Below are 27,664 nucleotides of genomic sequence, written 5' to 3'. Positions count from 1 at the left end.
CTTGGCGTTTTATTTTATTTATTATGATTTTTTTTTATTGATGGGGGAGGCTATAATATATCAATATCCATTTAATTCATTTGGGAAAAGTGATTTGAATGCAAGTCCTTTGTGGTCTTGTGAATCTTAAAGGCACTATTGTATGTATGAGTTATTTATCTTGCATGACAGTATCTTGATTAAATTCCTTTTTTTCCATGAGACAATGTGAACGTTTTGCAAGTCAACCTGACCACAGAACGGATTGTATTTGACATTGGAGGCTCTGCCGTAAATGTGATTAAAGTGCATGGCAACGACGTGTGTACATAATTAGATGGAGATAAATTTATCAGTAACGCCACCGCATCCACGTCCGTTTAACTAGCTGGGCTCCGATGACGGCGTGTGCCGTCTATAGCGATGATGTTGCGTGATTAGACCCCCGTATTTCATGCAGGGATGAAACAGTGTATCATTATGGCGAATAGACTTTAATTGTGCGTTCGGTGAGCTAAAGCCATGATCCAGCCAGCGGGGGCCCTGAAACTGAAAACGTGAATGCAAGAAATTAAAAAATAAAGGAAACACTAACTTAGCCATTAATTCTGAGTACTGAACTTCTAATGGTAATCAGTTAAAGCATAAAGGAGATATCCACATACTCCTGGATGACTAACTGATGGTAATATCTAGTTACATGTGTAATTCAGTGGTGGAGAGTTGAGCAATTATCTGATTCTGTTTCATACTTGTCTTCCTAATGGTCTCAACACCAATTTTTCAAGGCTGCTGCTGAGATTGCTTCAACATTTCCAATTAAGACGCATTCTCCTGAACAATGAGGTTTTAATAAGCCCTTGTACAAAATGTACCTGTTAATATCATTTCTCACCGGAGAGTGTTTTCAAAAGGGCACTGGTGAGCTTTTACGCGCCATCCACCGGGGTAGTAAGACTGGTTAGGCGCGGGGAAATAATAGAGAGTGAGAACTCCACTGGGCACGGGCAAATAACGTTGCTTCCATTGTGTGCAATTTTCGATAAAAGGGGTGTTGTCTTGGGAAAAGTGCATTTCCAAGGCTTCTGTACGATAAAGCTAACTCCATCCTTATAATAAAAGGCATCTTCCCATATTTGTTAGTGTACACTGTTGATAATGGATCTATTCCAGTGTTTGTTTACCCCATTCGAGAGGTTTGGGAGGATGTATTAAAAACCTTGTAATGTAAATGCACAGTTATTTTTCTAAATTCAATACATTATACTATAAAGTGTATATTCCTTAGACCCATTTGTCCACTGTAGTGTCTATATCTAGGGTCTACATTTATGAAAGGTATGCCAAAAATGGATTGACAACAATAATCACGGTTACTCATTTATCTAAAATGTCCCAAAATCGACCAATAAAACAGATCCACTTCCTGTTGGCCGAGAGAAATCAACATCAGGTCGCACCCCAACAAAAGGACAACTTAAACACACCAAATAATACATTGACATCAATGTAATGGATGTAGTGCGCTTTTATTTTGAAGATCGATTGTTGCTAACAGTGAGCGTTACACACCTTCACAACTTATACACGACACTGTCATCGGATAAAAAAAATAAATAAATGATAATAATAATAATATCCAACCACTGCTTAAAGGGTCACTGTGTAAGATTCAGACCGTTTTTCATTACGGACAGCAGGAGGTGCTGTTTTTACCATTGTCTGTAGCTATAACAGACATGGCGGCCTCTGGAGGAGTAGCATCTCCCATGTAAGATACTTTAATGATAACTAGACCTACAATTATATTTAAAACATACTGTTGGTTGTTAAGAACACAATTATTAAGTTTTTGAGATTTATATTCATTTAATTCATTCCTTTTTAATAAAATTTGGTGTAAATCTTACACAGTGTCCCTTTAAGGAAGCTAAGAAACCTGTAGTCACTCATGCTGTCATTGTATGATACAGCACAAGTATTCAGTGTTAGCTAACCTGGTGGCGCATTAAAATGCAGTGGGACATTTCCAAGTCATACAGAAAAAGGTCCATTAAACATTGATAACTGCAAATATGTAAACAATGTGTTTTTTGAATCAGTCTATAAAAGCTGACATATATCATGCAGAATGATGGAAAAAAAGAATAAAGAATAAAGTAGCATTTGTGGTCCATAAAGGCTGCAGTTAATAAATGTAAAAAACAAAAGACAAAAAAAAACAAAAACTGATGAAATATCATATAAAAACACATTGCTTGCACACCGACCACACACGCGCGCGCACACACACACGCACAGTGTGTAATGTCTCCATTATTTATTCTGTCTTGCAAAGCAGACTGGAGTAGATCATGGATCAAGGATTCTTTGCACATACAGAGTGAAGCATAACTCATTTTAAATCAAAAATTGATTTGTAGACCCAAAAATCCGAATCGAACGAATTGTGAGACAGTCACGACTCTGGAGCTACCCTGCTGAGTCCTAGTGTGCTCATTAGAGGACATCCTGGAATTTCCAATGATGCAATTCACTATACTGTCTTGGTGAGACAAATAGACTCAAGAGTGGACACAAACAAATAGGTCTCGGGAGAACGTTTGAAGATACTTGCAGAAAATATTCAAATTGTGAAGTACTCAGCCATTGGAGCTGTAGCATGAAATAGTTTTTCAATTTTCACTTTTTTTTTACCTTCCCCACTGCTTTAGAGCGCCTCGTTGTCAACCATGAGTGGATGTGCATCACAGAGAGGGCTTTGCGCTGGTGTCGCCATTTTAGAGCGCCTCGTTGTTGCGGTGTGGAAAGGCTCCACGATGCCTCGGTTTAATACAATGTATATCAGATCAAACATATGTCTCACACGTGTACATTTTCTGGCGTTTGCGATTTTTAAATCATTCAAATTTATCGGGGTTATTAACAGCACTCCTCTGCGTTGAGTCAAATTTAAAAGACATTAATTTCACTCTACAAGGACCGATGCCTGTGAACGGACGTGATTATTCTCGCTATCTTTTTGAGGGGGTCTATTTGGGCAGAGGGAGTTAATTTGTTCAAGTGGAATTTAAACATTAGAGTTAGCGCCACTCTTCCAGAAAATTTCATTACCCGGGGGCCACACGGACAAGAACAAGTAGACTGTTACTGTCTGACAGCACTTGTCATATATTCAGAAGATTAAATATTTATTGAAAACCACTTCTGGTTAGATGATTGAAAAAAACCAACAAAATAGTGTTTTTTTTCTGGTAATATTATGACATACAGTAAATCTTGTCTTTGCCAGAGTAATAGAATGAAAAGTGATCCAACATGAACATGAGATAACGCCACTTTGTTTCTTTGCCTCTCTCACTTATTTCCCAAGAGCATTTTTATGTAATAAACTCCATCAAGGCAAATGGAAATCCATTAGGGCATTTTGGAATAACACAAAAATCCATTTTTTTCCCCAACACTCTAAACAGACGCACTTTTATGGAAATCCGTTTTTGAAATCTAAAAGCTCACTAAGGAAATGCGATGCTGACAGGATGGAGGGTGTCACATTAAGTTTGCACAACGAAACAAGTGCGTAACGTAAGCAGGAGCATCCGGTGGCCCCATCTCGTTTTGAGATGAGAATTTGCAAGTCGCTCCGCTATATGCTCGGGTCGGATTTCCCTTTCCACTTTCATCACGTTGCATATTTAAAAGAAGAAATTAAGATAGTGCTTCACAAATTGTTGCTTTACTTTCATGAATGAATAGTTCAATACTGCAATATTTAGTGCAATCATTTTCAAACCAAGAAATATGTAGCTCTTCAAATATCACCTTTAATTCAATACAAAAAAAAAAATTACTGTATATAAAAGGAATTGAATGTCTGGACTCTAAAATACATTAAAAATGTTGTCAGTAGTTAAAAGGGAAAATAAAAGAAATGAGACCCTAATTAAATTGTTAAACTGCTGAGTTAAAATGGTTTTGTTTTGACTGTGAAACTGGAAGTGAATAAATTGTGAAGATCAAATGTTTTGAACTTAAAGGGCTGTCTCTTTTTTAAACTTGTCAACTATATAGGCATATCAGCGGCCACTTGTTTGCATTTTTTTTAATTCCTCCTCTCCGCCTCTCACTCACTATTATATTAACTCTATGGTTTCCCCTGTATTTCAAACACATTCATCAAAAATGTAGTCATGTATACATAAGCTAGCTTATTTTATTCAGCAACTCCAGAAGACATCATCAGTTTTATATACAATATATATATATATATATATATATATATATATATATATATATATATATATATATATATATATATATATATATATATATTAGGATTCAAACTGCCATTAAAAGGTCAGATACAGATCACATAGAAGCAAACCACTGTTTGATTGGAGCCATATTAGTGTGAAAATCAAAGTTTTTGTTCTAATGCAAATTACCTTATAAGAGAATGGAGTAGAAACAGACTTTTTTGGATGAAAGATTGAAGTCAAAACCTTTTTTTTTTTTTATGGGGGGGGGGGGGGGGGGTGTAGGTCCCATGTTTATATTAGTATACAGTATGTACAGTATACAGTAGGCACAAAACACAACATTTTGTCTGCCTTTAAATGTAAATCAAAAATGGCCGGTCCAGAAGGGGTTCTCTTTTAAAAAATGGCCGGGGTTGAATGAGTTAAACATTAAAAGGAAGAAGAAAGAACATCTGTAATTATTTTACCCGGTTTTATAGTCACACTGGAGTCCTTCTCCAGATTCCACGCCTCCCACTGAAGTGATTTGTATCAATAAATCAACTTTTTGTGTACTCGCTTTGTAGTTTATGCAGTTAGTGTTGCAGAGTGTTTAACGTTTCAGTTAATTTCCTCTGACTACAAGGCACTTCTTTCTTTTAACATCAGTTTTTGATTAGTCTGCAGAGGTCCAACCAGACGGATGCTTTCATTTCTTCCTTTATTGCTGAAGCCCCAAATCACTCATTCCTGCCGTATACAAACTCATGATGCATTCGGGCTGCTCTTATGTTCTGCTATCCATTATGCTAGCCGGGGATCCTGCTTCCAGATTAGCTTGACATTGTCCTGCGGTTGAAATTGCATATTTGGTTTGATTCCCTCCCTTCGAGAGGTCTTTCCATCCAGTTGAGAAGTCAGTAAGATTCATTCTAGTTTAATTCTTTGATGTCTCTCACACACACACACACACCAACACACACACAGTAAATGCTTGTCTACAGCAGAAAAGCCAAGCAGGTGCGTGCACACACACACGATTACACACACACATTGGGTATGGTAAAACCTGCTTTTATCTTAAGGCGGGGATTTGCTTCTAGATTACTCAAGATGCTCCAAGCTCATTTCCCTTTCTTTGTTTTCTCCCCTGCTATTCTTTTCAAGCGCTAAAACTCCCCATTTGGTGTTTTTTTTTTTTTTTTTTTAAATGCCTGCTCTGTTTTCACTCCCATCGCTCCTTTAGTTGATCTGCATTCAGACTTCCTTGGTGGAAACCTCCCTCCTTCTACCTTGCTCTTTTTTTTTTTTCCTCCAAATGCTATAAATACCATTGTCCCCTTGCAACATTTGGCACTGTATTGTGTTGCATCGTTCCAGTGCAGCAAAAGCTCCTTTCTAGCAAAGGGGCAACCTTCACCTTTGACCCTGTTATAATGGCACTTTTTCTGCTGACTGTAATGTCAGCTGTAAACACCAAAAGAAATAGCTTTAACCATTTATGCACTTATGTTGTTGTCAGATGAATGAATTGGACTTTCTTTTTTTTTTATAATAAGGCAAAATAACATAATAAAAGGTTCCAAACAGCGAGAAAAGGTTTTTTAAGCTCCTGGACAAAATGCCAGATGGGACCACTGTTTTCGGCAATACTGTATAGTGAACCTTTGCTATTATTATTGGATAAAAACGGAGCTCTGTCATAAATACCAATCAAATAATTCATGCTGTCCAAAAAAAATAAATGAATAAATAAATAGTTTTACACCACAAGATGGTTTCAAAGCACTATTCATGAGAAAAATGAAAATCTTCAGTTTACCTGAGCTCACCCTACTTACCTACACCAGATGGCACCAGCTTGAACATAAAACATGTCAAGTTGCAAAGCATGGCTTAGCAAACAATATATACAGTATATTAAAAAAAAAAAGACTAATGTCAACTCGCACGTACAAGATGTGGAGATCGATTGGACGAGGAAATCATTGTCTTATAGAGTATGGGTTATTTGAGCATTGCATTTCTAGAACAGTCATAACATATCTAAAATGGCAGAATTCCAGTTGTGCAGCCATGGCTTGAGATTTTTATTTGGGTCGACTTATAATAGATGTATACAAAAAAAAGACATCAAACCTACTGAATGTAAATTTGTACAGAATGAAAACACCTGCAAACCGTTTTTTTTTTCCCCATGTGAAAACTGTTAAAATTATTACACCTAAGAATAAAAAGGTTGAAGAAATGACGTCATTTCAAAAGCACTCACTCTGTAAAGCCATTTAAAGAAGTGCTTTTATCACTGATGTACCCCCTGTGAAATATTTTATATAATAAATATTATATTTAAATATTAAAATTGTTCTGCCATTTTTGCTGCATTTATTAAACTTTGGAACCACATTTGTTGTGGTATCACCAGCTTATTGTAAACATCATCAGTTTGTTTTGTTTTTTTGGCTCATCTGCTGGAAAATTGTGTTACTAATAACAATATGGATCTGTATAAAACAAAGCCAGACAATGATGAGCAATAAGTTGCTTCATGTTCCCAATAATTTGCTCTCAATTTGAAAAGAAAACTATCACAGCATCCAAATATAATACATTAGATTTAATGATACTTGCAGAAACCCAGTTAAAATCTCACATCCCCCTGAAGTGTTTTACTCATACCCCAATTTGAGAACCACTGCTATAAAACAAGACTAATGGTCAATTTTAATGTCTGATGCTTGAAAATGTGTCTCATTTTGAATGTTAAACTCACAGGAAACATTTGTTTTAGGCCTATAGACTAAATGTCTGGTGCGATAAAACTTAAATGTAAAAGATAATAAAAAGGAAATGCAGTACTTAAAAAATATTGATTTTCTATTTCACTGCTTTGTCTCTTTGTGGTTTTGAAAATGTGAAAATTGCATGTACACTACATAGATGCAACCCAATTAATTTTACGCAAACCTATTTTTTACTTCTTTTGTGTGTTTGTACATTCGAAATTGTATTTTTTTTATATGATAACATTATCATTTTTTTATCATTTTTTTACATTTCTCTTTATTCTACCCATTTTTTATGTATTCTTACAGTAATTGTACTTCATTGCTGTGAAAAATCATTTTTGGTTCGGAATGTAGTATTTCTGGCTTGAAATAACCAAATATGGTTCCTTGCTTTTAAAAGTGCAGGTAGGTGCCTCAAATTCCTCATTCCTCCTTTGAAGCACGTTGTAATACAAAATATCTAAGGATCTTTTTTCTTTTTTGTTCTAATCCTCCTTAAGTAAGCCACATGCTCCCATTTTGTTAGATTAAGCATAAGTCTGCACTGCGCATTATTATAAAAAAAATAAAAAATACAGCAATTGCCCAGGGAAAAGAACATCTCATCGAGGCAGGAAGCGACAGAATGAATGCCCAACATTTAATTACTCCTTCATGTGGCTATAAAAGCCAGGAAATGAGGGGGAGAAGAGCTCGGGTTTGACGAGAGTGGTGAGGGAAAGACATTGAGCGCTGTGTTTCGATCTTTATTTAATAATTGAATAATAATCTCCTTGGAGACCTGACCTAGAACCAGCGAGGAGGAGAAGCTGCAGCAGGCCCAGCGTGACACTCTGCTGCCCCCTTGTGACATTTTAGCAACACGCACACACGCATCACACACACACACACACACACGTACATCTCTGATGGAACTTTTCTACTGACTGCATCATGCTCCTAACATACTGTACTGTACAGTATGTTCTTGATTTATAGCAGATATGAGCCATGGTCAGTCATGTGAAGAGAAAGATGGCTTTTGGATGTCAAGATGGAATATATTTCATTTTGTCACCCAAACTAGACACTCACTGGTAGACGTTATCTTCCTGTCAGCCAGTCATTCTTTTCAGACTGATGTATGAGCGTTGGGGTTAGGGGACAACGTGGCGCTAACATGGAGGGGGGAAAAAAACCTCACCGCTGGGCCCTGAGTCCATTCGTTGACAAATGCACACATTTACTTCCACACCTATCTGCTTTGGGTTAATAATAACACAGGATACTGTATGTACTCGAGCTCAGATCTGCATTATGATGTACAAAATGTGTTGTGCCAGTGTTATGCAAATTGTGGCAAAGCGTTTTTTAATTGACTATCAGTATATGACACTACATATTTCTAAACTTTTTTGATTTTTGGGAGGGGAATAAAATTATTAAATTCTTCTTTGCAGTAATATGCTTTATGCATCTTCACTGGTCTAAACGACATTTTGATTACATTTATGGTGTATGAATCAAGCAGCAAAATCCTCCTCTTTACTTGTTTCAACGGGTGGCCATTTTGTTCCTGGTCGTCAACTAAATATGACATCACAAGTTGCTCAGGGTTCAGGTGTTGAGTCAGTCGGATTTGCTCAAGCTGAGCTTTGATTGGTTGTTAGTTGAGCTCCGAGCAATTCTGATGTCATATTTAGTCAACAAAAAGTGGCAAAATGACCTCCGCCTGAGATGGGTATTTAAAAAAAAAAAAAAAAACTGAATCTCACTGCTTAATTCATATTCTACAGACACGATATTAATCAAAATGCCATGTTTAGATTAGCAGGATGGCATGTAACAAACTGAATTGAAGAATCTTTTGGGGTTGACTTTCCCTTAAAAACTTAAAAGATTGCTATCAATATAAATAATAATAATAATTTGAAGATTTTACCAAAAACAGAAGAAAATCTGTAACACAATATTCAATCAATCAATCAATCAAATTTTATTTATATTCTTTTGACACGCCTTTATTTCCATTTGCATGTCATAATTTTGGGCCTAACAGTACAAACTGTAGTTATAACATACAGCACCTGAAACCAACTACTGGTCACACTTTGGATGACAAAAAGACACCAAGTTAAGTCAACTAAAGGCAAAAAAAGGAATGAAAAAAATTGCTAAATATATACCGTACATATTTACAGCACATATACAATCTGAACGAAGTGACCAAATAGCTTGCTGTCCACTTCAGTGACAGAAAGTGGCGCACACTAGCATTCACGTTAGCATTACCATCTAGCTTCATCGTGTTACTCGTCAGCGTGGGTAAAATCCTTTGATCGCCTAGGAGAGATTCACAATGGGCGGGAATCACCGTCTGGGCCATTACCAGGCATTTAGCTTTGATCCATCTTGTATTATAAATAATCGGTCTTGTATTTGTGAATTGTAAACTGTACCTGCCTACTGCTCATAGACAGTCATATATACTGTCTATATATATATATATATATATATATATATATATATATATATATATATATATATATATATATATATATATATATATATATATATATATATGGCCACACACAAGATAAATCAATTTGAGTAATTTAATAAACGCTTGTTTAAAAAAGCAGCTGCTAACTACCGATGCGGTGCTTTGTTTGCGCAGTCTGCGTCGCGAGGGCTACACGATGCAGGTGAACGTCAACGACTACCTGGACATCTACTGCCCTCACTACAACGACAGCCAGCGCATGGTGGGCACCAGCGAGCAGTACGTCCTCTACATGGTCAGCTACCACGGCTATCGCAACTGCGACCCCCAGATGGGCTTCAAGAGGTGGGAGTGCAATCGGCCGCACGCCCCCCACGCTCCCATCAAGTTCTCGGAAAAGTTCCAGCGCTACAGCGCCTTCTCGCTGGGCTACGAGTTCCACGTCGGCCAGGAGTACTACTACATCTGTAAGGGTCATTAGCATTAGCATATTTGCATAGTAAGCGTTATCTGTTGGTTTTGGTTCATGTAATTATTGCAATCTGGACGTCAGCGTTTTCTGTGCATTTTTTTATTTATTTATTTTTTTGCAGCCACGCCGACTCATCACCATGGCCGCAGCTGCCTGAGACTACGTGTGTACGTTTGCTGCTCCACAGGTGAGTCTGGCACTTTTTACACCCACAACCAGCATCCATCTGGGATGCTCTGCCCACACGTACTGTCTGTAGACACGCTAACACGTCATCATGCTGCGCTGGGGACACCTGCTCGCTGCACGGCCATTAAAAATGTTGGGGGTTTTTGAGTCAGTATTAAATGGACATTTGAATCATGCAAAATCAAAGATGTATTTGTACGTCTTTAAAAAGTGCAGACATTCAATCTCAAGTGCGTCTTTACAGGATTTTTTTTTTTTTTTAATGTTAAGGGTAATGGAGAATCTGAAAATAGATGGCATTGAATGGGTTAATTTCTTGCGTGCAAACAGTGGAGCGCTTAATGTCTTTAGTATTCCTCAACTCAAATTTTCTTCTGCTACACAGGATCTATTTTTATTTTGACTAGCATTTACCATGTATTAGCACATTTGTAAAGAGCAAACAAAAGTTGTTTTTTTTCAGGTTTGGTAAAGTTTAAATTAAAAGATTGCTACCAATTTTTTTGTATACCAGCTATGCAGTGACAAGGTATTCTATTCGATTCTATTCGATTCTATTCTATTCTATTCTATTCAGTTCAAAACCTGAGGTGTGTGCTTGCCCCCCCCCCCCATTTTTTTATTTTAAAGTACATTTTTGGCAAAGAGGACCAGCCCATTGACCAGTTATTAGTGCACATTTTTCTAGCAAATAAGCTAGAAATAAAACAGATGATCTTACACGATCTAGCTTCTGAAGTAACTGAATAAAATACACTTTGAGATACCACTGTTCTATGTAGAGTTGTATGTCTGAGAATAGTGAGTCCGGCGTATTGGTCATGTGTCTGCTGCATGCGCCCCATGCACGGATCAGCATAATAATTGACAAGGCATGAGTTGGCTTGGTAAGAAGTGTTGTCTTCATTTGGGAACATATAACAGAGGGTAAATTCATCAAGACAAATTATAGGATATGTAAAGTGTGTCCTAATTTTTTATCATTTGGCAAACTACATGGACTGTGATTCGGAAATGCAATTTGGGAATTACAGAATGCACTCTTTAATGTTGTTGGTCAGGTTTATCATTTGTCAGGCAAGTGACAACAACAACAGACACACACACACACACACACACACACCTATACACACACTCACGCACACACACGCACAACCTACACACGCACTCAGTGTAAAACAGGTATCGTTTTATTCATGCGCCAACTGAGTTTCCCCTGCAGTGTTTTCTCTCTCTCTCTCTCTCTCTCTCTCTCTCTCTCTCACACACACACACACATGGTCCTCTTTTCCATCTGTCTCCCTTCCCTTGTCAGAATCTATTTATTAGTACTTCACGCGGTCAGTGGGTGGTTATGTATATGTTGTCTTAACCTGTCTCACTGGCTCTGACACACAAACTCACTCACTTTGATCCCTGGCCTGTCCAGTCTTTTTAACTTGCCACCCCTGGAATATTAACCTCTCCTCCTGGTGGGCTCCATCACCTTTCATCCCCCCTTCTCACAGTGCAGCCGCAGCTCGTCAGTCAGAGCGCCCCTGGCCATTTTGTTAACCCCAATGCTCTTTCCTTTGCTGCTCTCTTGCACGCATCTGTCAAACTCTGTAGTTAGAAGTAATTAAAAACGCTTTGGTCAATAGTTTAACCCTTGCTCCCTTACCCCTTTCTCTCTTAGCTTCTGATGTAGATGACGAGCCAGAACCGACAGAAGCAGACTACACGCTTAGACCGGGCCTAAAAATGGACAATGTCGGTGAGTCATTGTCTTCTTTGCACCTGAGAAAGTGTGGAAAACATCTTTGAGGCACATCTGTAATAAGACACACTCATACTTGTTCACACTGGAATCACATCTTCAGTGCCAAGTGTCATAAAAGAACTTGTCATTCATTCCCATAGGTGGAAATATTTATTAGGCCACAAATTGACAATTAAAAATTTAGCTTACTAAAATTACCAAGCAATAAAAAGATTTGGAGGGAAAACCTGCTTTACAAGACCTTAAAGGGATAGTCCACTTACTTTAAAAATTTTAAAAGTTACCTAAGCCTTAAACATGTGCAAACGTGTTTAAAAATTGTTTTGAAAGCCAATTACTAGACATGAAAAATGAGCTAGCTGTTAAATTAATTATCACTATCAAATTCACCACTCTTCACTTGACCTCTGTTATTTGCTTATCATATTTGTGTGCAGCATAACAGCTAAAATGCTGCTTCATCAGGTTTGCTCAACATTAAATTTGCACAAATTAACTTGGTGTGTAGACCTGTGAGCTTCACTGGTTATATATACTCAATTTAATTGTAAAATCTCTGCTACTCATAACACATGTTTGTTTTTAACTTTGCATTTGAACTCATTCAATTCAAAAGACGTACATATCTTAAACAATTCAGAAATTTAGTTTCCTTTTTAATTTTTCACTTTAACAGATTAATTGTTTTAGGTTCTAAAACACCAAAACAATTGAATAAATTGAGTACAAAAGTACGAAATAACTACATGAATAAAATGGTCACTGAAGTTTAGTCTGATGTATTGATGTAATCAATTACTTTAGGTAATAAAGTACTAAAGGAATGGATTAATCACTACACTTAGGGTTAGGGTTAAACGCAGACTTTTCCCACTTACTGAACTAATGTACCCCATTAGTTTGATTCTGTTGTTTGGGGGACAACGATTCTTTTGCTGGAGGAAGCTCACATACCTGAAGTAGTGTATCGGTAATAGATAAGGGTCCATAGACCATTCTGCTTGTGGCGATTCTGGCCAACTACTTTGGTGAAGTCCATGAGCAGCGGCTGTAGCACAGAACAGATGATAGGAAACTCATAGTTCCCAGAACAACTGTATACTCAATGCTCCTTGTTTTCAGTCTCTTTTGGTCGATGGCGCCGCAGCAGGATTTACTGGCCTCGTTGGCTGCATTGGTTCCGGTCCGTTAAGTCAAGGTTCCGGCTGCTGTTTATTGGTTAGTGTTTGGCATGACGGTAGTGGCGGCTCAGGCTCAGACTGTAGTTTATGCTTAAATCCCCAAAACACAGTTTTTTTCTTTTTTTTTTTTTTTTTTTTTTGGGGGGGGGGGCTAAGAACTCATATGGCTCTTTTTTTTTCCTTTGATTGACTGTTGAGAGCCCCACAGCAATCTGGTGGGATATACTCCAGCCACCAGAGGCTTGAAGCGGATATATTTTTGAGGCTCAAATATGTTGGAATGTGTAGGCATAAGTTGCTAGATGTCGTGGGATTTGATTGACAGTTGAGCGAGGCGTGGCTTCTGTGCATTCAGAGGACACCTCCACAGTGTTTGTTGAATTTGAAACCCCCTTTAATGAGATGGACTTTTTTAGGGCCAACACCGATACCAATTACAAGTAGTCAATACAAACTCCTCCTCCGTCTGACATGGCAGCCTCAGGAGGAGTGCCACCCCCCATGTTGAAATGGAAAATGTAATTAGTTTTTAATCAAAAACGGTCTAAATCATAATAAAAATCTAAATCACATAATGTCACTTGAAGAAAAACTTTTTTTTTTACTCGATGAAGCAATTTCTATTATTGAAGCGCGCAGATTGATGTGGAATACTTTAGAATCATGCAATACAATAGAATGATTTTGAATTATATGGAATGATATCAAACAATATGGAATCATGTAGAAAGACATTGAATGATATGGAATTATGAAAAATCTGAATTTTTGGCAAAATAGTGCAAAATAAAAAAAATATAATAAGAATAATAGCAATATAGTAAAATAATGTGTGAATACTTAAGCATTTATGCAATTAACCATTTCTATTAAAATGGTCTTATCTTTGTTTTATTTTCAAATAAAAACAAAAGATCCAACGTTTTAAATGAATAGCAGACTGAGGTAACAGTTTTAAACAAGGAGGCCAAGAAATTGTTTCTATTGAACGTCAAAACACGTATCGGCTCAAATCGGCACCATGCGTTCATTCTTAAACGCTTGTAAATGAGAATTATTTGGTTGCAAAGTTCACACTAGAGACTAGGAATCAACACAGGAGTTAACTTGACTAAAAAAAAGGCATGTTATTTGTAAAAAAAAAGCCAAATGTGCCTTTTCTAGACTGGGTTATGTCTACCTAACACTCTTTGCAAGGAATAAAAGAAAATAATTGATAGTGACCTCCAAGCTAGACGTTGGACACCGATGTCACACCGAGTGTTTGTGCATATGACAAACATGATGAGTCAATTGGAGACTTTTGGCCCTGACTTTATTGCATTTTGAAATAAATAAATGTACATCTAGACAGAAGGTGGATTTCTTCCACTAAATTACAACATATTGGCAAGCTTTATGCTGCGCAGGATTATACAGCATTTGATACCACAGGAATGATTCTAAATCTGTCATCGGTGATTTAACGTTGGCAAGCGAGCAGGTAGTAAATCGATAAGTGACAGACACAATTAAACGTCTCGGCCAATGGCGCGCTCGCTCGCTTTACAGCAACAAAAGCAACAACAATGTGCAGCCGGCCCGGCTGGAGTTATGCAAGCAGCCACGTGGGCATCAATCCTCATCCTGTCAGGCGTTTGCACTCTTCCGTGGCAGCTTGTAAAATATGCTCGCCATTCATCAGTTTATGTGCGTTTGCCTCGTAAATCAGTCTGTTCTCAAAAGTGTCACGAGAAAAGTCATCACTGTTGTGGCAAATGACTGCAGGTCATATGAACTTGCTGTCCTGTCCTCGTCTTCTTCCCGCCTTCGCCCATCTCTTTGCGCAACCTCCAAACTATAAAATTTACTTTTTTATTAACATGAATGTATGTAGGACAAAGTATTGTTTTCAGTAATCAAATAATCTGTCAATTCTTGTTCTGATTAATCAATGCATCAAATAAAAACAAGCACATTTTCATTTGCATCCCTCTACTCAAAAACTAGACATTAGGTCAAATACACAAACATACATTAGCTACGATCCGATGATTGGTTTGGTTCATATGATTGTTATACGTAATTTTACATATTAAACATAATTTAACTGAAGTAGCATGATGATTCTTTGCACGCCCATAAATTGAGACTGAATTAATATATAATTGAACCAAAAATCGTTTTAAGTCTAAAACTAGATTCTGAATCGAATCTGAGACACCGAATCGAATTGTGAGACAGTCAAAGATTTTTATTGTTGAAAAGCTGAGATGTTGAGCATTTACAGGGCAGACGGAAAATATGTTAACTCATTCATTGCCTGTCCTATTTGAATGGATCGTTTGATATTTGTATTGCCGTGTATCTTGAAATTAACATATACAATTCTGTACAATTCTGTATAGTGAATAGCAGGTGTGGTTGATACCACTTTGTTTCAGACCAATACCAGTACAAGCTGTCAACTCTTGTAGTCACCAATACCGTTACCAAGTACAGACACCACTTATACTTTTGATATACAAAAATTCCACCCAAAACAGTCATGAACTTCATGGCAACTTTCTCTTCTTCTAATTTGTCATTTCTACTTAAAACTACTCCAAGAGAGTGGCTGATCCTAGTATCGAGTGCCACCGAAACTTGTCATCAGTAATTGTTCATCCCTTATGAATAACAACTCTTTTGGTGTGAGAGTGATGAGCGAGTATTGCAGACCAAAAAAAAACCCCCACAAACAAGTACGTAAACAAACTTGACAAGCGAAGGCGTCTCCTCCACTGACATCCAATTACGCTTGTCGCGCCACATTTTTAATTACTGTTATTCACCTTTCACGCTGAGGACACCAGCCGGTTCCAAATCAGCCTGCTCGTTGTCACTCTTTCCATTTCACTCCTCTGCATACGACACTTCTGCGATTAGATTTCATCTGGAGCGAGGTGGCGCGAGCAATTCCCCGAGCAGCATGACGATGCTCATGTAACCGTCACCACCGATCAGATTTCAGCTTGTGACCAGCAGCTTCAGCCATTAGAGGAGAAATCAGAAGCTTTTTCTTTAATGGGCTTTATTATGGCAGCAATTATCGCTGACGACGTGTCGGACGACCTCTTCCAGGAACATCGGGAGGGATGTTGCTGATGAGAATTGTAACGTTAGTCACTCGGCCGCTTTTAGCATCGGTGGGAGGTCGCTTACTGATCCGAGCGCCTTTTTATTTTTAACTACAATTGCATTGTCTCGAACGTTGACAGAGTGCAAGAGATTTTACATTCTCAACTGTCTAACGAATGAACTCACACCAAAATAAAGGAATTCTTGTCACCCTTTGAATTAATAGCATTAAAGCAAAAATAAACAACATCAGTGCAACAACAAAGCAATAAAAGGCAAATCAAATAAAAATAATCACCCTTTCCAACAAAGCAAAATAGAGAATCATGGTAAATATTGTGCATTTTAACCAATTGTACAACTTTGCCAAAGTCCACAAGCTGACACATAATTGAAAACGCCTTAGATGGGCCAATGCATAGCGATTGCCATGTAGTAATGCTTAAACAATGGATATTTGAACACAAATGGTGCTTCAACACATGTAGACAGACAATATACTAATACTCACACACTTACATTATTATTTGCTATGAAAATCTTTGTGAGTGTTCTAGTTCTTTATTTAATCACTTCTTTTTTGTTTTCCTGACTGTATTGTATTGCCCCCCGGTGTCGAACTCACTTGAAGGAGTCACAGTGAATGGGTTAAATTTATATTTAAAATATTATTTTTTAATTCTACTTAATTATTTTATTATTACATGATTTTTTTCGTTAAATAATATAGTGTTAATTTCGCCATTCAATTTATTTATTATTTATTTGGTGAAAAGGCTGTTACTGTGGTTAGAAAAGTGGTTAGCGCACTTATATTTAATCTGCCAATTAATCGGTAGGACCTTAAAATCTTGCACGGACTTGAATTGAGTCAGCAACTTTTAACGGTGCTCGATATGAAATGAACTGTACTCATGGACTGGTGTTCATATGAATAATTAAGTCATATTGAGAAAATAATGCTTAGGGCTACATGTGTTCTGGTTGAAATGATGATGAAAAGGATGTAATAATGAACTGAATCACTGAGTTCATCAAATTACCTGACCAAAAATAACAGCTGCTGTCTGGAATCGTCCCGTCTGACTTTTCAAGAGATATTCACTGGGACGGAAAGCGTTTCTAGTCCATGTTGAGACTTGAATTACCAATCTCATACCCACCCCATCGGGGCAGTTTCCTCAGACTATAACACTATGGCATAAATATTTATTGTGGCTTCTCACAAGCTCGGTGATGGCAAAAGTTCAGCATTGTTAAGTTTAGCCCGTGCTCTTCTCGATTCAAACGGTGGAGCCTTGTTTGCTAACTCATTCGAATGCCCGAGGACACCTTTTCCCGACACCTGGATATGACCTCAAAGAAGATTTGTGCAGTCAAAACAGCTTTTCATCTATTTTCACTGCCCTGTTGGATCCTATTACATAACATTGTACTGGTTGACGCCTTCAAAAGATCGCTTTTAATATACTGTTTTGTAAAAGTCCTTACCTGTAAAAATGAATCTTCAGATATTCGTGTATATGCCTATATAGACTATTGAGATTTATTTAAATTTATTATAGCAATATAAAGAATTTAAACCTGGTCTTCTTACTTCTTGTGGCAGCTAACTAAGCAACCAAACTTAAACAAGACAGACAAAGATGAACATTTATGCAGTTTTAATGTAAAAAGTTGCCTGATGGCTCATTGGACTTATAAAAACAATTGGACACTTTGCAAAGCCAAGTCCAAACATTATATTTATATATATATATATATATATATAAGCCTTTTCCATAAGTGTCATCAAATTGATAACAATACTCTATTCCTCTAATTTGTATTTTGGAGCTTCACTCCAAAAAAAAACCCCAAAAGACCAGTATCAACATATTTCAAAACTCCTTTCACGAAATGTAATGTGAGCTTCCTTGATACAAGCGTGACGGCGGCGCCTTCGCTGTCTGAGCGCCTTAAACATAATTTACCTGTTTTCTACATGTCATGCCACCCTCGTGTGAGCCACTAATTATCTGCTTATATTTCACATTTGCACGTGAGGTGTGCATAGCTGCGTGCGCTCGTGTGTGTATGTGTGAACCAGTTGTGTAAGGCGCTTGTTTATGTCTTTAAAAATACATTCATCATCTTGTCAACCTCTCGCTGGTTTTTGTTTGATTTTTCAAAAGAACAGAGTGGCCAGGTCAGCTGTGATGAGGTCAAAAAAGAAGTAAAATGTGTATGTTAAATAGTTATAATAGTTTAATTATATTATAAGAACTGTTGCTTAGAATATTTGTCAGCTTTATTACTGCAGGGCTCAGGATTACATAAACGCCCTTTGAGCCAGATTAAAGTGGAGATCTGGCCGTATATGGCCCGCAGGCCATACTTTGCAAATACCTCATGAGACGGATCCTCCAGACATGCAGCTAAAATCGTGTGTCGGCCTGCCATTCCAGCAGTCTGCTGTCTGTGTGAGCCACTGACCAGCTGCCAGACTCAAATTTTCCTTTTGAATCCGAGCGCCATCAAACATGAATAACAAAACGTCTTCTCGCCCGTCTCCTTTGTCGGCTTACCCATAAGGTGTGTCTGACCACGTGTCACGAAGAACAACGAGACAAAGGTTTGTGAGCGGCGCAAATTTCGATGACATCAGCAGGTGTGTGTTTTTGAGTGTATGTTTGTGTGTGTGTCTGGAAGGGAGTGTGTCACTGCAGAACAATCGGAGCTCTCTAATAACAGCTCACACGAGCTGCGTGTGTCACTCAGTCACCTGTCTGTTTTATTTCCACACATTATCGGACACTTTATTAGGTACACCTGAACAATTAGTTGGTAATATTTTGCTACTATTTTGTGACCACATAGAATTTTTCTACACCAGATAACTTGAAAAACATACACTTGTAATGATAATTTTGAATCTGAACATATTAATTCAACCTATTTAGCAGAAAAAATGTCATATATCTCAAGCCCTTCTTTTGCCTTTGTTGCTTTTTCATGTTTTTAATCCTTATTAGATGAATGTTAATAACCAAAAACATACAGTGATATAATGCAGATCTTAAACTGTTTGCTTTGTAATACAAGTAACAGTACTCGTATAGTCATTCAGACACTCCATAATTGTTTTTTGCAGAGTATAAAAAATATATATTTTTGTCTGTGTGTGTTGCTGCACCAGTCATGTTCAAAAATCCATGACTTAAAGCATCACCCCACCAGCAGATCCATACTAGTTACTAGCCCATCTATGGTGTTTCCCATTATGTGTTCAAATTGAGATAGCAGATTTACAATTTAAATGATGTGGTTGTTTTAAAGGGATTGTTCTCTTATTCAGCCATTTTCAGCAGTGAACAGCAATTATGTGTTTAATTAACTTGATGACTAAATTATTTCACAGTTAATGTCTTCAAAAACATATTTTTCCACTTGCGGCCAGTTGAAAATGACATCACGTGTCCTCAAAACTTAGGGTACACCCATTCACACCTCAGCTTGCGGATGTCACATGACCAAACTCAAAATCAGGTAAGTTGTGACCGTTTTTACTGCTGAAAATGGCTAAATAACTGTTATATATATATATAAATATATATATATATATATATATATATATATATATATATATATATATATATATATATATATATATATATATATATATATATATATGGCCACACACAAGATATTACGCAAAAATAACTAAGTTGAACCTGCACCTTGTTAAGTCATATCGCCCTGTGGACCGTCCAGATATCAGCATAGCCTTCAGCTAGACACCTGTGTATGTAATTGCTGGCGGCTACAGACATAAAGACAACATGCAGCTAATGTTTAGGTTACTAATAACATCTAGTCCAGACAGGAGGAGCAGTTTCACAATAATAACTCAACAACAACATTGACCTAATTTCAAAGTCTAATAACAAGCACCGAGCTTCATATTTTCTTTCAATTGCATTTCACGTTACGACATTAAATTGGGTTATCGAGTTAGTGAATTCCCCAACTACACAGACTAGATTGGCCTAGTTTGTTGCACAATTTGGTAACATTAAAAGGATTCCTCAAATCCAATCATGACTATTAAACAAATAAATAAAAATGTGCTCTAGTCCTTGAACGTAGAATAACAGGCCTTCCTGCCCCTCCCAACAATGTACAAGCAACAGACTCAAAAATTCTATGAAAAACTATATTAAAATTCCAAAACAATTAGGCCAGGCCCAGTAATATATAAAAAGTGGTTAGCACGTCTGCGTTCAGTTCAGTGTCCTGGGTTCAAATCCAGCTGACTCCGGCCTTCCTGTGTGAAGTTTGCATGTTCTCTCAGAGCCCGCGTGGGTTCTCTCCAGAGTCTCCAGCTGCCTCCCACTCTCCAAAAACATGCATGCTTGGTAAATTGGACTCTCTGGACTGTCCTTAGGTGTGAGTAGATGCGTGAATATTTATGTCTGCGTGTTCCTCACGAACAAGAGACCTCACACACCATGTCCTCACGATGCAACAAAAATGTGCGCGCGTGTGTACATGCGTGCATGTGTCTGTGTGTTTTCTCTATTCTCCCCACAAATTCCATTTTCCTCTCTTATCTTCTCCAGATGAATTTGACCCCTCTGTCCCCAAACTGGAGAAGAGCGTGAGCGGTAGCAGCCCGTCCCGGGACCGCCTCCTGCTTACCATCACCATGCTGCTGTTAGTCGCGCTCTTTGTCTCCTAGCAACGGCCATCGCATCAGCGTCACCATGCCAACGAGCCTTTGAAGGGTGGCCGGTACAGCGGCGGGCAGGACAGTGAAGATGCAGTCTGTGTATGTGTGTCGTCTCTTGATGTGTGTGAGTGTGTGCGTGCGCGCGTGCGTGAGTGTGTATGTGTTGATTCATGCACGCCACAGAAAGCATTTATAAAAGTGGCAACATCAGACTGAAATTATTAAATAATTGTAAAAAGAAAAAAAATGCATCAGTAAATCCACCCACACATTTGATTGGCTGGTTCACTTCCTGTTGTGTCGTTGCCATAGTTACGCAACGGGCCGAATTGAACTCAAATGAACTGAATCAAATGGATTTTTCCTGGATCTTGATGGAAACATTGTAGAGTTGAAGACATTTTCTTTTTTATTTGCAAGGAAAAGATAGTTCACGAACGCAACGTGGGACTTCGGAAGTTTTTTTTTTTTTTTCATCATATCCACATGCAGTCAAGTGGGGGGGTTCATAAAAGCATTTAAATATTCGAGGTTAACAAAGCACACGCAAGCGAGCATCCCTGCATGTGAACACTCAGCACGACCAAGGAGGAATTAAGGAGTGTGTTGGCCCTACCACATCTCAGTCTGTGGCCAGTTTGTGTTGTATGTGTGTGTGGGTGTGTGAACACATGCTAACATCCCGGCAGCACATCCACACACTTAACATCATTTAAATGCAAAAATAAATTAGGGAAAAAAATGCAACGTGAAGGTGAGGAGGTTATGACCAGCCAAAAGCGCCAACCACTTCTTCTACGAAAACAACTACAAGGAGAGCGTTCCCATGGCAACTAGCACCTTATTTCACCATGGTTACCAATACCCCCCCAACCAATCAATATGGACTCTAGTTGGGACGCCCCGACAGACTCTCTCGTTTACCCCTTTCACAATGCGGCGACATGTGGGGCGTTCGAGCGTGCGTGTAAATGTCAAAACCGGACAGTGAATGAACATTTAAATGTGTTGAAATGTCATGACAGTGAGTTTTTTTTCTACAAACTTGAAACTCAATGTCCTTCAGTGTAGCTTTTGTTTATTTTTTATTATTATTATTGCATTTCTGTGATGTGTCTTTGTTAATGGTGATGGAATTCGATGGAGCCATATGTCAACTTGGGCTGCACGCAGACCGGTTAGCAAATCTTGAGGCTGGGAGTGTTTTGCAGAAATTTTGTTTTCATCCAACTGGTTCTTCGACTTAAAGTTAAGCTTGAAGCGTCTTCGCACATGTTGCTGCATCTTGGGAACATAGTGGAACCTCAGAAGTTAAACATGATGTTGTTGCTGCCATGCTGTTTGACATGAGAAGCTCGTGCACACAGTGAAAGTCTCGAGACTAATTTTTTTTTAAGTAACATCAACTTTCCTGTCTAAAAACTGGTACTCTTTCGTGGTGACATAATAAAAAAAAAGCCAAAGAAAAAAACTATTCAATTTTTTGGACTCACCATAAATTTCTTTCAAGCCAGACCTAATTATATGTTGCACACAAAAAAAGTTTAACATATTTACATGTTTAGAAAGAGCTGCTCCAACATATCTCTTAACATTGACACACTCTGATTGTTAAAATGCTACACCAACACAACAGTAGCATGCCTGTTTGAAAGCCTACCAGAAGTTATTGAAGATTACAATTCTGTAGTAGCACAGTGGAACAAAATGAAAAACAAATGTCTTATTTTTCGTGTAAATCGGAACCAATTCAATGACATTCAAGATGATACAGTTTTCAATTTGTTTATTCTTACACCATTATGTGATTAAAAACCTTAAAAATAAGATTTCCATGGCACCATCTGAATTTAGTTGTCAATTTCATAGCTAACTTTCGAGTCGAAGCTAAGGAAAAACAACGAGAGGGTCTTGAATTTGTCCCCTGTTCTTCAGAGGTTTCATTGTGTTCCCTCTGACAGTTTCAGTGAAACATTATTGATCGAGTGACACAGGCTAGAGCTTATAAGTGTGGATTTTTTTTTTTTTTGCATTGTAGTCTGCTTTCAAGAGAATGTGGCCTTTGAAATCACTTATATATACCGGGTACACACACACACACACACACACACACATATATATATATATATATATATATATATATATATATATATATATATATATACACACATGCACATTTTTTTCAGTTTTATTCTCGACCAAGATTGTTAATCCGATTATATGGACTCTATTAGAGCACAATGCAATGTGCGATGCAGCCCATGTGTATATATGGCTATGAGGGTAGGGTTGAGGGTTAAAGGGTCAATCATCCTTGCACTTAAGAATTAGGACACATAAGAACGTACGTGTGCGTGTGAGCGAGTGAAAGTGTCCGCGACGTTGTCTGGCGACGCATCAGAAGCATTTACTAGTGTTGGAAACAACAGTTACAATCATGTTTACCTTTGGAATGGAATGACTTTAAATGTAAAGCGAAGAAGCAAACAAACAAAGCATAGCAGAGGTTCTTCTAACCGTGAGCGTGATAACAAAATAATACAAATCCTACTTTTAACAAGATGTGCTTCCGCCTCTTATTTGTTTCAACAAACACATCAACGCAATCTGGTTTTGTCTTTGAGGATGTGACAAAATGGAGCGGTAATCCAATCTAGGAGGACAGCTGGAGATGTTGCAGCAGAGCGTGTGCGTGCTGTGTGGATAATGTTGTCAGATTGATTTTTTTTTTTCCCATATCAAGGTAGAAACTTTCCCTTGCCAGTAATGCCTTTACACGCTCGGATTAATCCATGGATAACATCTTCTGTCACCAACTCGGCACACGTGAGTGATTGCAAATGTAGGCGGCCATGTTTGTGCAGCAGGTTGAAGGTAGGTAAGAGTGGTCTACACTTGAACGCAACTTGTGTTTCTACTGTTACAGTTTTTCATCCACAAATAAACAGCCTTTAAAATCAAACAACAGGTGGTGGTGCATAGGGCCTAATGGTCTCGTCTACATGAAGGCGGGGTTCTTGCAAACTATCAGTAAAGGTCTGGGTTTTGGCCTATTTGGTAAATGTGGCCGTTTTTTGTTTTGTTTTTTTCATCAAGATCGAATGTTTCAAAACCTTCGGCCAAAGTGGAAATTTGCCCAAACCTCCGGTTTCGTGGTTGCATGTAACCCGCTCCGATTGATATTTGCGTCATCGCGCTACTCTTTTTTTTTTCCACCAAAAACGCGGATACCGGTGACGTCAGAAGCAGAAGTTCTTTCTGATTGGATATAATTCGTGTCATTACTGCTGCCTAGCGATTTGGCATACTTGCACACGAATTTAAAACCGTACTATGCGGTTTCATATAGACTCGACTTTTTTTTTTTTTATAAACAACGACGAGGAGGGAAACTATGCAGATTTAAATAAGCCGGAAAACATGTTGACAAGGCCTCACTAAATAAGTTTGCATATGTAAAACTGTCATAAAGTTGATGCTTTGCAACCCAGGCCCACTCAGGATAATACAAGGTAAGCAATATGTTTTCTGTAATCATACATGTTTTCTATTGCCGACCAAAATGCCAATTTTATGCTTTAAATGCTAGGCCTAGTTTAATTTGCTAGTGTCAGATGTAGTAAACAATCTGAAACAGAATTGACTTTGCCAAACATTAGCCTCAAGGCTACAGCGGTTAGCATGGCAGGAGTTAGTCCTAATTAGTGGTTAATGATGAGATGAAAGTTCTCCCTCCCACTTGTATTGTCGTCGGCAATCACTGCAAAATAACTTTTACATGTTGGCTGTCAATCAAATGTCTCCATCCAAACTGATAGAAAACATCGTGCTGAATTCTGACAAGGCGGCGTTGGTCATCATATTCACAAGAGTGTGGGAAAACTATCTCAATAGGCATATTGAGTTTTAGAGAGCTTCAAGTTGCTTTTTTAATATTGCTGTCATATTCACTCCTATTCATCCGCTATTGTGTCAGCTTGATGTAACTTGTGTTCGCTTTCAAATCACACGGCATTGATTGATTCGAAGCAAGAAGAAAATGACACATGAATACTGCTGATGTTATGCAGTCAGTTTTAACGATTCTCTGTCAACCAGTGAACAGACCCAGCAGCCACATGTCTATGGAGGACCGAACGTGGCAAGAAATAAAAGTGTAATATATATATATATATATATATATATATATATATATATATATATATATATATATATATAGCCATGTGCACGTTGTTACTAAACCAAGTGGTATATGGGATGTGCACTCCTTGTGTCAACCTTTATGTCGACGCAGCTGGTTGCAAAGGAAGCCAGACAATGCTTCAAAATAAAATGTACATTAAGTAATGTATGAAATGAATGGCATTAGTATGCTTTTATTTTGAAGTTACTCCAAGAAGCAAGGTATCGACCATGATCTAGTTGGCACCAACTTTATCATCTTTACCTCATGGCATGAGTAGCATTCGATGTAAACAAAGTTTTTTTTGTTTTTTTTTTTTGTTTTTTTCTCGATTGACATACAGTACTTCTTTTTGGTGCAATCTAAACAAACACCCCGGACAAAGTTGTCAAAAATGTTCGGAAGCGGTCAAGTTTTGCTCAATAAAAGAGTAGATAGATGATGATTAATATTTTGATGTAAAAAAAAAGATGAGTGCAATAGACGCACATTGATTTGAAACTATGCGTCCCCGTTAAAAACGATGCGTCTAGGACGCAGGGACGCATGCAAAAAAGAGCACTGATCAACATTAAAGTAATAGTGACTGACCTAACAGTAATGCCGTTAAAAATTATGTCATAATATTGAATTTTGTGTGTCTTTTTGGTGAGTCAGTGTTTTTCTGATTTCCCACTCCTTATAGGAGCAGACACGCAAGCACAGTAGCAGGACAGAAGATAAACAGGATGAATGATGCACCTTCTCAGACTCTTTGCCTAATGAAGCTTTAGAGGAAAATTCACTGGCAGACATAAGACGTGACTCATATCATTTAGACCCATTACCTTTTAATTCAGGTAATGTTCCACCAAAAAAAAAAAGTAGAAAAGTGCCTCAAGGAGAGACGGTGTAGTAATGATGACTAATGGCTGACAAGTGTGATTTGTAAGAGGGAGGGAAAAAGAGCATTGAGGCATTTGATTTAGTCAGACGTGACAATGTTCAGCCTTCGCGATGTTTTTGCCTTTTATTTTTCCCATTTTTGTTCACTTAACAGTCTTCATCGCGTCCTCATTTATTTGCTTGCCATATGTAAAAAAGCAAGTTAGTGCTTTTGCATTGAGAATCAGAATGATGCTATTGAGATGATGAGTTTAAAATAAGCTTTTTTTTTTTATTATTCGTTTTATAAGGTTGGCAACAAATAGCTTATCAGAGTATTTGATTCTGCAAATAAAACCCAAAATGCCAAATTAGGTTTATCCTATTAATGTCCATTATTTTTATATCTGGGCTGCTTTAGAGGTGAATTTCAAATCTTGAGAATATTAGGTTCAATATACCTCAAAAAGCCTAAACATCGAATTCTGATTAATAATGTGCTCATGGAATATGAAATAAACAGTAAAATCCTTTTTGTTTTCTTTTTCTCAAGGCAGCCATTTTATCAGCTGCTGTAAGCTCCAATGGCTCACTTGTTTTCAGGATTTGGCAGTTCTTTGCGAAGGAGAAATATTGACTGTTGTCATGTAGGCTAAGCAGCAGGTGAAGTAATCACAATTAAAGAAATCTTGGCTGAATTTGACATGCCTGAATGCATTTGAATGCACAGTTGAATAAGGCACAATGTACATTTGAATGTGCATTGTGCCTTATTTTACATTGGCGGAGTAATTAACCTTTTTTTTTACTTGTTCTTTTACTGAAGGACTCGTACGAATAATACGAAGTGCAAGAGAAAAAATATAACCACGTTAAGGTCTTATGTGATGTTATATGTTAATGTTATACATTGTCTAGATTTTTAATAATTTAAATAGTCTTGCATTGTTTTTTGTTTTTTTTTTTTTTTGGGGGGGGGGTATCTTACATTTTTTTTCTTTTGTTCCTTACAGGCTAGTTTGCTTTTTTCAGTCTGTGTTTCATCTGTTATCTGCATGAACAGTCTCTGTGTGGGTTCTGTTCATGAAGTGTTCGAGGGCAGTTGGTAATATAGACGTATACACACAATCATTCACATTCGTTCCCTTTTGAACAATTTAGTCTTAAGTAAACCTAACCAAGATATTTAACAAAACTTGGAGAGAGCTAAGAAATGTAAAAATGATATACATTTGTGGTTATATCATGTCTTTTCCTTTTTTCCTTAACTGCAGTACAGTTTGTCATCACTGGGTGTCACTGTAAAGCTCTTAGAGATGCCTCAGTTGGCGCCTTTGTCATCTTCATGAGAAGGAGCAAATCCGATAAAATCACAATGGCCATTGTGTAACTAGAGTCATTGGGATTAAACGGACAGAATTGCTTTATCGAGTTATGATATAACCGTGTTTGTGTGTGTGAGAGTGCTGAGTTCATGGACAGGGAAGGCGACAATGTGTGGCTGAAGGCCAAGTAGAGATGTACAGACACACACACACACACACACACACACACACACACATAGACACAGCACTGACAACAAGAAATAAATGCAACAACAATTGATTTGAATTGTCTGTGACAAGTCAAGGTCAGAGGAAAATTCACTTTCAATCCATATTCCGTGTGCTGCATTGTTGTTTGCATCCACATATGGTCTGAATAAGCATGTAAAGTGA

The 27,664-nt window shown here is 37.7% G+C and overlaps 1 protein-coding gene across 1 annotated transcript in view; it reads left to right on the top strand.

Moving 5' to 3' along the window:
- LOC148426491 (ephrin-A3-like) overlaps positions 1–23,065 on the top strand; it is a 77,312-nt gene extending 54,247 nt beyond the window's left edge. Inside the window, exons 3-6 of the mRNA XM_088411954.1 lie at positions 9,663–9,955; positions 10,082–10,147; positions 11,825–11,902; positions 20,790–23,065. Coding sequence (XP_088268080.1) covers positions 9,663–9,955; positions 10,082–10,147; positions 11,825–11,902; positions 20,790–20,908 — 556 coding nt within the window. The 3' untranslated portion in view covers positions 20,909–23,065. The remainder of the gene's footprint in view (positions 1–9,662; positions 9,956–10,081; positions 10,148–11,824; positions 11,903–20,789) is intronic.
- Positions 23,066–27,664: the final 4,599 nt, after the last annotated feature.

Source organism: Hippichthys cyanospilos, chromosome 3 (genome assembly GCF_059441005.1).
Source record: "Hippichthys cyanospilos isolate Australia breed blue-spotted pipefish chromosome 3, RoL_Hcya_1.0, whole genome shotgun sequence".
In the NCBI taxonomy this organism is placed as follows: domain Eukaryota; kingdom Metazoa; phylum Chordata; class Actinopteri; order Syngnathiformes; family Syngnathidae; genus Hippichthys; species Hippichthys cyanospilos.
The sequence above is the reverse complement of the archived record's forward strand: the minus strand, read 5'-3'. Positions and strand labels throughout refer to the sequence as shown.